Raw genomic sequence first — 12,633 nt, 5'->3', positions numbered from 1 at the left:
TTACTGCCTTACCTCCCTTATCTTACCTCATTTGCACTCACTGTATATAGACTTTTCTTTTTTTCTACTGTATTATTGACTGTATGTTTGTTTATTCCATGTGTAACTCTGTGTTGTTGTATGTGTCGAACTGCTGTGCTTTATCTTGGCCAGGTCGCAGTTGTAAATGAGAACTTGTTCTCAACTTGCCTACCTGGTTAAATAAAGGTGAAATAAATAAAACAAATAATAATAATAATAATTCTGTCACAGACACAAGGATGAGTCCTCTATCTACCTCTATGAGACTGGTACATTTTGATTGAAATCAAGAAGAACAGCAGATTCTGCACAGTTGCCTGCAACAAACAGCAGACATTGTGGAGTAGAGGTCCAATCTATTTAATAGATTTGATAATAATATAAGATTACATGGTCATCATAATGTGAATAATTGCTGTACTAATATGAATACTACTAATAATAATTTCTGTACTAATATGAATACTGATACTAATAATTGCTGTACTAATATGAATACTAATAATAATAATTGCTGTACTAATGCAACTACAGTATGTCATCTTTTGTTATCCACATCACCTTCAGCATCTCTTTTTGATTTGAATTTATAGAAGAAGAATCATGAAATGGAGAGGGGGGTTCTCAGTGTACAGAGGTGAGAGGGCGGGCGGTGGGGTAGGTACTACAAATCTCTGAAAAACAATCCCCCTTTCATGTATATCTCAGTGCTCCTGCCCCCCGCCCCCCCTCAAAAAAATCCCCTCTTCCCCTTTTTCTCCATCCCTCTGGCTCCCTTCCCCTGTTCCCCTTCTCCTGTCCCCCTTTCTCCTGTCCCCCCTTCTCCTGTCCCCCCTTCCCCTGTCACACCATCCCCCTGACCCCCTTCTCCTGTCCCCCCTTCTCCTGTTCCCCTTCCTCTTTTCCCCTTCTCCTGTTCCCCTTTCCACATCCCCCTATTCCTGTCTCCCCCCTGCACATGGACGCATGCACTCAGGCACATACACACTCCGACAGCCCTTCTTTCAGCCCCTCCTGTATGCACCGCTGCTGTCCTTTATTTTTCTCTCCTGATGACAAATGAATTTGCATATTTTTTCCCCCCCAGAGAGGCCTCAATAGAATGCATAAATACACTGGTGGTGGGCTGTCTTATCCCCCTGCTCTGCTTTCCTTGCCTCTCTTCTCCCATCTTCACCTCTCCTTTCCTTGTCTCTCTTCTCCCATCTTCACCTCTCCTTCTCCCATCTTCTCATCTCCGTTCCTCTCCTTTCCTCTCCTCTTCTCTCCTTTCCTCCCTGTGCTTCATGGACAGGCTGGCTGGCTTTCTGTCATTATACTACCGGTGCTGCTGCTACTGCTGCTACATGGGACAGATGACAGTATAATAGCCAGACAGAGACAAGTGGGGCTCTGGATAAAAGTTGCCCTTAGGTACAGATCTGGGATCAGTTTCTGCTCCCTGAATCCTACTCGTAGATATGAGCGGTGGAATTGCCCCTCCCCCTAATTTGTTTTCCTTTGTTAAAAAAAAAAAAAAAACTGGACTGTATTTATTCTTATATGTCAAATAAGTCTATTAGGTCCCTCCCCTCAATTGTTCCTATTGGGTGAACATATCCCCTCCCTTCATTTTTAATAGCACTGTGCTAGAATGTATTCCTATGGCAAATTCTGATTGGTGCCACTATCAGTGTCACCCTTCGATTGTTCTGTAGGTCTAAGGGTATCAATGTAACCTCGAAAGAAAATGGAGACGCTTGACATAACAGCAGGCAACAGAGTATGCATACAGGCCCTGGTACATAGAAATTGATTGTAGAAATATAAATCAAGGGTGGTTGAGTTTAAAATGATGATAATGATGCCAACAAATGTGGCTAACAAACAGTAAATTAATATCAGAATGTGAAAGGAAAGCTTCATCTTCCTCACAACCATAATAACATCACCACCACCATCATCATCACCATCATCATCCTCATCAGCTTTATCATCATCATCATCATCATCATCATCACCATCATCATCATCATCAGCTTTATCATCATCATCATCATCATCACCATCATCATCACATCATCATCATCATCACCTTCATCACCAGCATCATCACCATCACCACCATCATCATCATCACCACCATCATCACCATCATCAGCATCACCAGCATCATCATCACTACCATCATCATCAACTCCACCATCATCATTACTACCATCATCACCATCATCACCACCACCATCATCACCTTCACCAGCATCGTCATCACTACCATCATCATCAACTCCAGCATCATCATCACCACCATCATTATCATCACCACCTTCATCACCAGCATCACCACCATCATCATCATCACCACCATCATCATCACCATCATCATTACTACCATCATCATTATCATCAGCATCACCAGCATCATCATCAACTCCAGCATCATCATCACCAGCATCATCATCATCATCACCATCATCATCACATCATCATCACCAGCATCATCACATCATCATCATCACCATCAGCTTTATCACCATCATCATCACTACCATCATCATCATCATCACCATCATCATCATCACCATCATTATCATCAGCATCACCATCATCATCACCACCACCATTATCATCTCCAGCATCATCACCATCATTATCACCACTATCATCATCATCACCACCACTACCATCAATAACATCATCATCACCAGCATCATCACCATCACCACCATCATCATCATCATCACCACCATCATCACCACCATCATCATCATCACCACCTTCATCACCAGCACCATCACCACCATCATCATCATCACCATCATCATTACTACAATCATCCTTATCATCAGCATCACCAGCATCATCATCACTAACATCATCATCAATTCCAGCATCATCATCACCAGCATCATCATAATCACCATCAGCTTTATCATCATCATCATCAGCAGCTTTATCATCCTCACCATCATCATCCTCATCAGCTTTATCATCATCATCACCATCATCAGCATCATCATCATCACCAGCATCATCATCACCACCATCATCATCACCATCATCATTACTACCATCATTATTATCATCAGCATCACCATCATCATCACCACCACCATCATTATCATCACTACCATCATCATCAACTCCAGCATCATCATCACCAGCATCATCATCATCACCATCATCATCACATCATCATCACCAGCATCATCACATCATCATCATCACCATCAGCTTTATCATCATCATCTCCACCATCATCATCATCACCATCAGCTTTATCATCATCATCATCACCACCATCATCATCCTCATCAGCTTTATCATCATCATCCTCATCAGCTTTATCATCATCATCATCACCATCATCATCACCACCATCACCATCATCATCCTCATCAGCTTTATCATCATCACCATCATCATCATCATCACCATCAGCTTTATCATCATCATCACCACCACCATCATCATCACATTATCATCACCAGCATCATCTTCACCATCATGACCATCACCAGCTTTATCATCATATTCATCATCACCATCATCACATCATCATCATCATCACATCATCACCATCATCATCACCAGCACCGTCATCATTGTATTCTAAGTTAGACATTATCATTGTCTTGATTGTTGTACTTTCCACACCCGCAAAGACAATGTCTCAGAGCCCTATAAAAATGGCATCGTTTTTTTTGTCAGTGGTATGATGATGATGCTGATAATTGATTTGATAATGAATGACCAAAACCAGCACTGTCCCATTTACTATAATATAAAGGGCATGGTGCTATCAACAAGGGTACATTCAAATCTGCCAATTAAACATGTCATACAAATTTGTCAAGATCAAAATCTGATTATATTTCTAATGACACATTATTGTTTGTATTAAAATTGTAAGTTAGGCTTCAATCAATCCATGGATTGATCTTATATGTGTGAATAGAATGTACCTATAAGGGACCAAGGCCCCTCATACTCAACTCTGGACCTCGAAGCCAGTTCCACACAATTTCTTCATTTAGACCTGGGACACCAGTTGTGTACAAATAATTATCATGTAGAACAGAAAAACAGCAGGCTCCGGACCTCGTAGGTTAAGATTGGAATACCCCATGGGCTGTGGCATTCAATACAGTTCTATTCATAGGAGCGCGAGCGCATGTGATAATTGGAACATTGGGTTGCAACATACACGCATAGGCTACTGTAAGCGCGTTGACATCAAAGATATTTTAGTAGGTCTCCCGCGATGCTCTTGCTTGTATCCTAATAAATGTATTCAAAAGGTTTAGACTTTAGCTACATTGTAACAAAACGTACAGTTACAATAGCAGAAAAATAACGGTACAAAGTAACGGTTCGAGTCAAGAGTTGTAGCCTATTGCGCGTCTCACCGCTTCATATAGCCAGAAGAGCGCACATGAAACAGGTTGTTATGTTTGAGGTGCGCCCACTGATAGCAATATACCCCATGTGCATTAAATTAACCTACGTGAATAAATAATATTGTATTTATCTTAAACAATCACCATTAACACAGTAAACGCCGTCTCGTATCGAAAAGCAGCGCGATGGTGGCTTAAGTAGGCTAAACAATTAGACAGTCATTTATACACCTGCATTGATAGCAGTGTATCTTGTGTCTAGCCTATAGCCTATTGATTGGGTCAAAAACAAATGCCAAATTATGCCAAATTATCTACATTACATATCAACCTACCAAGAGGTCGCTCAAACACTTTTCTTGTGTTCCTATTTAAAACCCACCATCCTAATCTTAAATGAACAAAGTCATAATTACGTGCTAATAAAGTTCACATTGGGTGGTGTGAATAGTCAATGGTTGTGATTGATGATCGGGGGAAACGCTCACCAACACCCGTATCGCGTTCACTTTTACCTCTCTGTAGCTCACTAGAACGCTCCACGTTGCCCCATTCATTTGCTACACTGTGTTCAAAACACATAACTCAATTCTATAGCAAACACACTACTACACTATCTAGCGAGCTGCGCGCCCCAAGCTCAGCACCAGCAACATGTTTCGTATCACCGCGCCACTGAAAACTCCGGTGACGTTTCACAAAAAAATAGCCAATGGCGCATCGTCTGATATTAGGGCAATGAAAAAGTTATATCCAATCAGACGTGCGATACACTTGGCGGTGGCCAATAGGGGGCGAGCACCATCGACAGTAATGTTACAGAAGCTAAGACTGAAGACACTGCGTATCGCTGGTATTCCACATACAGCCATTGCAGTGCATTGAGATACAGCGGCAGCCGCTTTGGTAAGTATCAGGCACGAAAAAAATGTTAAGTCTCGGTAAGGATGAAAGTGATAAGAAAATACAGAAATACCTCAGAAATGTATTGACCATGTTTGAATGTTAGGTTGGAAACAATTTTGTGATTTTTCATTCGAAGCGAACGTAAAAAAACAAGAAATTAGCCAGCTAACGTTACTTACTGTACAGTAAGCACACATTAGCCGCTCGTTGAAAAAAGGAGAAAGCAAAATTAATCGGTGGAATTTCAATACAAACGTGGATTTCCTTGAATGCAAATTATTGTATTAATTCATGTCAGGTAAGTGTTGCATTGTTATGATAAAATGTGGTTTATTTATTGAATTAAAAATCAGTAATGTCCAGCGGACAGCTGGCTATGTAACATTAGCGCACAAACATGTTCATGGTAGAAGACACGGTTCATGGTATGAGCTCCAGCCATAGCTAGCCATTGCAGTGTTGCGAGGCTGTGATGCCTCTCATGCGAAGATGAAATCGTGGGAAAATTGAAAATAAAAATATAGAAAACATTGTGGGGAAAAAAAGCTGTTAATAGTTATTTTTCACTATTCGACTCATAAAAGAGTGAACAAAATTACCTCAGGAATCTGCGCTTTACTGTAATGGCTGACTGTTCTCGCATTGGAAAAAATGCAGACAGCCATACAAGCGCAGTTCACTTCAACTTTTTCAAACCGTGATTTCTCACCAAACACGTATAAAACTGTACAATCTAACGATTGGAAATTAAAGTCCCATCTGTCCTTGTTCCAACGACAGTATTTTTTTATTTTTCCGTCGAGATTAAAGGGTTGAAATCACAGATTGAAATAAGGTGGGTACCCGCGGTTGCGCTGCCCTCTACTGTATGCAATGTAATGGCCAAAGATTTAACTAACCCAAGATAGACCACAGACTGTCGTTTCCAATGGGAGCAAATGAATCATAGTGGGCAGAACAAGCAAGGAGGTGGGCAGAGCAAAGCACAAGTTAGCAAGATCCCATTGGCACGTTGTAGCATTTATTAGCATATTTCCGTTAGAGAACGCCTACTATGAAGTGCGCGTGTGCAATAACTCCATTCGCTCATGAAGTCGTTCTAAACAACGCAATTTAATGAAACTCAGCAACGGGTAAAGTCTATTAAACATAGTCCAATCTGTTCTTTACATATTCTAGTAATGGGAACAAAATACTTTATTGAGATCAAATGTTTCATTGATTAGAAAATGTGCAGAATGTTGGACAAATCCATCTTACTCCATCTTCTCCCACTGCCGGTCACTAGGCTTCCTCTCATCACCATATTTGGTGGCGAGTGGAATTGCTTGCTGGATTTGTACATCCGGTGAAACATCTGGTTCATTGTTCTATCTGTGTAATGGGGTCGTCACTAGTTACCATAGCCAAAAAGTCATAAACCCCGCCTATTTCTACAATTGATCTTCTTAAAATATTATCTTAAACCTAACCATAACCACACTGATAACCTTATGCCTAACAATGACCTTCCATTAAGACCAAAAGGCAAATTTTTGTTTTCACTAATTTTACGATTGACAATTTGTGATTTTGTGGCTGTGGTATCTAGTGTAAACCGTGTAATGGCTGTGCATTGACACAAAGAGAAGGAGCCATATTCTCCATGTTAGTGGATGAAGACAAGCGGCCATTCCGAGCTAATAGGAAACTAACTCAACACAGCCCGCACATAGGCATAGCACAGACCCAGTGTATTGCTATAAACGGCGGCTAATGCAATAGGAATCTACCGGGGAAAAGTATTGTCATGCTCGCGGGCTTTGTCAACATGTTTGTCGATTAATAAAGCGACCGGGAATGCGGGTCGAGACATTTCAGGGCGACTTTCTTTCACGAAGAAGGCATTCTTACAAAATGGAAGAAGAAATATTGCCGTCGTTGTTGACCTCCTTTTCCTCAACGAGAAGCCTATGCGCCATTACTACTTCACTCGGCAGATAGAAATGCATTGCTTTGTTACAACACAGACGTACTGTAATATACAATAGGAAATATTAGGGATTTTTTCCCAATTTTTATGATTTTTTTTCAAATGTTGCCAAATCGAGTTTAGAGTGAAAGGGAAGCATCTTTTAACGTTATTTTGTGGTTTTAGGGTATTTTTCTCGATTTTTCGGAGTTTGTTTTTCTAAGGAATATATTTCTGTAGACTTAAATGCGCTATAATTTTAACATTATACACGAATTCATCAGAAACGTGGCGATATGTATTTCTCATTTTCTTTCCGCTTTAGTGCGTGAAACATTTCAAATATTTGCATACATATACAGAAGAGTATCCAATGTTGCACGCATTTTTTTTTATCTAGACTGAGAACTTCTGTAACGTTCTGGAGCTAAAACTCAAATCATCGAATGACAAGCATTCTGCATTAAATAAAAAATAACAAATGTGACTAATTTAAGTCAACAAAAATGCATGAAAATTGTTTTAATTAAATTGTATTAAAAAGTTAAATTTCTCATGATTTGACCAGTAAAAATAACGGATGCGTTTTCGGCAAAGGGCACTGTCCCTGTGACAAACACTCTAGAAACGGTTTGTTTTCCACAAACGTATCGTCAAGCAGACAGAACGAACGAACCAGACGTGTTTATTCGCAGAGGGCTGCGTTTACAGTTCTGATGCCAAGAGTGAGGGAAGGAAACAGTCTTTAGTGCAGGCTGGTAGGGGGATCCAAATGATTAGAAAATGAATAATCAAAATCAATAACCAATACTATATTATTTAATGTCTTCAACCCCTTTGTCAAAGCAAATCTAATTAACTCAGTTACAACAAATATTTGTAATAAGTTGAGAAAGGGGTTCCACCTGTGTGTAATATACACCTGGATCTGTGAGGGCCCTCAGTCAGGTAGTCAATTTAAACCATGAGGCGCAAAGAGCTTTCAGAAGAGTTCAGGGATAAAGTTGTAGATCGGCACAGATTAGGGGAAGGTTATAAGAAAATTTCCCATACATTGAGTATCCCATTGGGTACAGTCAGGTCAATCATTAAGAAGTGGAAGGTGTATGGCACCACTGAGACTCTGCCCAGATCAGGACGGCCTTCCAAAATAAGCAGTTGGGCGAAAAGGATTCTTGCTCTGGAACTCACCATGAGGCCAACTGCCTCTTTGAAAGAGCTGCAGAGTTCCATGGCTGAGATGGGAGAAAATGTCCATGAATCAACTATAGCTCGATCATTTGCCAACTGTAGCCGGTATGGCCGATCGGAAAGAAGGAGAACATTACAGAAAGCAAACAGCAATCTCCAATCACGTGCAGAGTTTGCAGAAAAGTATTTAGGTGACTCTTTTAAAAAAAAAATATATATATATATATATATATATGGCAGTAAATAGTTTCTGTCAAAAAATACTGAATAAAATGACCTACAATGTTTATAATATTTAATGTTGTTAACTTCTTCTTTGCTGTTTTGCTAATTTCTAAAACATCTCATTTTTAGATATTGAGATGGGGAAAGATCCAAGGAAGCCGAGGGGCAAGATGTCCTCCTATGCCTACTTTGTCCAGACCTGTCGGGAGGAGCACAAGAAGAAACACCCAGAAGCTTCCGTCAACTTCTCAGAGTTCTCCAAGAAGTGCTCTGAGAGATGGAAGGTAAGTATGGAACACATCTCAGCTGTGATTGATTGGCACCCTTTTTGAATTATTCCCAATTTAGTACACTGCTTTTGACCAGCACCCTGCATGGGCCCTGGTCAAAAGTAATGCACTAAATAGAGAATATAGTGCCATTTTGGGAGCCAGCCCCTTTAGTTGAAACTGTCCTGTACTACTATCAATCCCTTGATAGTTGTCTTTGGTACAACTTAGTTTCAAATTAATGGTGTCACAGCTAAGTTGTTCCATACTTATTTGCCACCCCTTGTGTATCATTCTCTTGTAAACGTTGTCTTCCTCTACCACTGTGTGTTGCCCCTACCTGACACAAAACACACGCTTCACTATTGGCATCTTACCACCAGTGTTTACTACGTGTACTTAAATACCTTCTTCATGTTGTTGTTCTTCTCTCAAGACCATGTCTGCCAAGGAGAAGGGGAAGTTTGAGGATCTGGCCAAACTGGACAAGGTGCGATATGAGAGGGAGATGAGGAGCTACATTCCTCCCAAGGGAGAGAAGAAGAAGAGGTTCAAGGACCCCAACGCCCCCAAGAGACCATCGTGAGTACTGCCTGACAGAAAAAGACAGTCATCTCCCCCCCCCCCCCCATGGCTCATGTCTCAGAGAAGCATGTCTAAAGTAAATTAATGAAATAATTACTATAATAAAATAATGAACAATAAACGTGATTGGAATTGGATTACATTTGAATAAAACAACTACTGCATTTAATGCACCCATTTAACACTACAATTAAAATCAGGGTGTCCCATGTTTTGGCAACAACAATCAATTCATGATATCCAAACAACATTAGTAAGAATTCTCTTTCCTTTCTTCCACCGACGTCTCTCCCACCCTCCAGGTCCGCGTTCTTCATCTTCTGCGCTGACTTCAGACCCCAGGTGAAGGGGGAGACCCCGGGCCTGTCTATCGGTGATGTGGCCAAGAAGCTGGGAGAGAAGTGGAACAACCTAACAGCGGAGGACAAGGTACCCTATGAGAAGAAGGCTTCCAAGCTGAAGGAGAAGTACGAGAAGGTAAACAAACAATCCTTTTTTTGTTCCTTCATCAATTTGGAGGACCTGTAACACCGTGCAGTCAGACGGGGGTGACAGGTGTATACTGAGGGCTGTGTCTAATTTGGACTTTCTCGTAGTTCATGTCAATAGTGTGACAATTCAAGTTAGACTTGTGGATTTCAACATGGGGTTCGGGCCCCAAGTTACCGACAATAAATTCTACAGTTTGATTAGAAATACCTTAATGTTAACAGTCGAAAATATCTATTACTAACACCAGGGGTGTAATTGTTTTGCAACGTAAACTAGCGTTTCTATTGGTGTATGCTGATCCTGTCCAATAGAAATACAAGTTTTTGTTCTAAAATTGGAACATTTTGCAACTGTTTGGAGTAATGATTGAACCCCAGTTATCTGAAACACTAGCTACGTGTCATTCAGAACAACAGTTAAAAACAAAAAAAAATCTCTCCTTATTCTCAGGACATCACTGCGTACCGCAACAAGGGTAAGGTGCCGGTCAGCATGCCAGCGAAGGCCGCCGCACCCGCCAAGGACGACGACGACGACGATGATGACGACGACGATGATGAGGACGACGATGATGACGACGATGAGGATGACGAGTAGATTACCGTTGTTACGTATAGCACTTACAATGTCTTGTTTATAAAGCATTTAACCCCCCCCCCACCCCCTCTTGTACACACAACACTTACTGAAAACAAAACAACATTAAAAAAAATTAAAAAAGACACAAAAAAACCTGTACCAAAAAAAAAACCCACAAAACAAAAACGTAACCGCTGTGTATAAGAATCGTTTTTAAGCTGTACAGTTTTTTTTCTCCTTTTCTACAACAGTGTCAATTGTGTTTGTCTAGTGTTCTTCTCTTCCAGTGGTAGGTACTATTTATACCACTTATCCCCGGGGTGCATCCCAAATGAAACCTTATTCCCTATTTAGTTCACTATGAGACTCTGGTCAAAAGTAGTGTACTATATAGGGAAAGGGTTGCCATTTGGTACGCATTACTTTGCCTGGTACAGTTTTAAAGCGGTTGTTAAAAAAAATTACAAAAAATAGTCTGGGAAACCGATGGGTCTATTTTCCCTATGTAGCAATGCACAGCAGCACACTACCTAGTTATACGTGGGGGTCCTAGAAGTTCTTCTGTTTTCAATGACCGGTGTATTTGTTCTCTTCTTTTAGATGCCGTATTATCAACGTTATTTTACTGTACTGTTTGAATACCACTGTAATTACAACAACAACAACAACAAAATGAAAGGATTACATCTGTTTTGGTTGATTCTGAATTGCTTCTGACATCAATAAACATTTTTTTTTTAATATATATATATATTTTTAATTATTATGAAATGTTTTCTTGTAGATGGAGCACCACTAGATGATTATCATGGTTAATATATACAAAGCATACTGTTACTGTTTTTCCGGCATTTGATTGTGTCGTATGGACGTTTTGAATAGAATGGGCGAGGATGGAAGTCGTAACTCAAGCCAATGCAGCTATAGCTCATCAATGAACTCGTCTGATGTAGGGTCAACTGATTCTGTATTGACTATATTATCCACAGGGTTCCTCCCAGGAGGAATGTCATCTTCACTGCCTTGTCAACACAAGTGTCTAATTGACAGCCAGACAATAATACATTCGGTCATGAATGGTCCTTATGGGTTATCCTGTCTGGGAATAATCATAGCTGTGATGCCGTGTTCACGTGCCAGTCGGGAACTCTTGACATTTACGACTTGGTAAGTGGTTGAATGCGTCACGTGTATAACTGCAAATAGTTAGCAAGTTGGACATTTCAAGAGTTTCCTAGTTCTGTCTAGCACGTGAACGTCGCGAAGACCGTCAAATCTGGGAGTAATCATGGCTCAAGAGTGTCGTAGGCACGCTTGGGAATAGTGCTTTACAGAAGCTCACACACACATTATGTTTGACTGTAGTGTGTCCTGTGTCTAGGAAGCCTGCAGTGCAACTGTCTAGTTGCTGTGAAATAGACTAGTCAGTTTGAACTAAAACGAGAGAGGAGACCTATTTCCTTTTACTGCCCTGTATTTGACCAGGGCCCATAGTGCCCTGTATTTGACCAGGGCCCATAGTGCACTGTATTTGACCAGGGCCCATAGTGCCCTGTATTTGACCAGGGCCCATAGTGCACTGTATTTGACCAGGGCCCATAGTACCCTGTATTTGACCAGGGCCCATAGTACCCTGTATTTGACCAGGGCCCATAGTACCCTGTATTTGAATTTGTATGTATTATGGATCCTCATTAGTTCCTGCCGAGGCAGCAGCTACTCTTCCTAGGGTCCATTTAAAAATAAATACATTTACAATGCATTAATAACAGATTTCACAACACACCTAAGTGTGTGCCCTCAGACCCCTACTTGACTACCACATATCTACAACACAAAATCCATGTGTATATGTGTGTGTATAGTGAGTATGTTATTGTGTGTAGATATACAGTATAGGGATTAAGTTTCAAGATTTAATGTCATGTGCACAAGCTCCAAACCCAGTAATCAACAGGGTGTAATGTAGTAATCAACAGGGTGTAATGCAGTAACCAACAGGGTGTAATGTAGTAACCAACAGGGTGTAATGCAG

At 40.7% G+C, this 12,633-nt stretch overlaps 1 protein-coding gene across 3 annotated transcripts; it reads left to right on the top strand.

Moving 5' to 3' along the window:
• Positions 1-5,173: 5,173 nt before the first annotated feature.
• Positions 5,174-11,343, top strand: hmgb1a (high mobility group-T protein). Of its 3 annotated transcripts, none has more exons than XM_021590218.2 (5): positions 5,174-5,306; positions 8,803-8,957; positions 9,379-9,524; positions 9,830-10,004; positions 10,470-11,343. In XM_021590218.2, the coding sequence occupies exons 2-5, from the start codon at positions 8,811-8,813 to the stop codon at positions 10,614-10,616; spliced, it is 615 nt and encodes a 204-aa protein (XP_021445893.1). In that variant the 5' UTR covers positions 5,174-5,306; positions 8,803-8,810; the 3' UTR covers positions 10,617-11,343.
• Positions 11,344-12,633: the final 1,290 nt, after the last annotated feature.

The sequence above is a fragment of the Oncorhynchus mykiss genome, chromosome Y (genome assembly GCF_013265735.2).
Source record: "Oncorhynchus mykiss isolate Arlee chromosome Y, USDA_OmykA_1.1, whole genome shotgun sequence".
Classification (NCBI taxonomy): domain Eukaryota; kingdom Metazoa; phylum Chordata; class Actinopteri; order Salmoniformes; family Salmonidae; genus Oncorhynchus; species Oncorhynchus mykiss.
The sequence above is the reverse complement of the archived record's forward strand: the minus strand, read 5'-3'. Positions and strand labels throughout refer to the sequence as shown.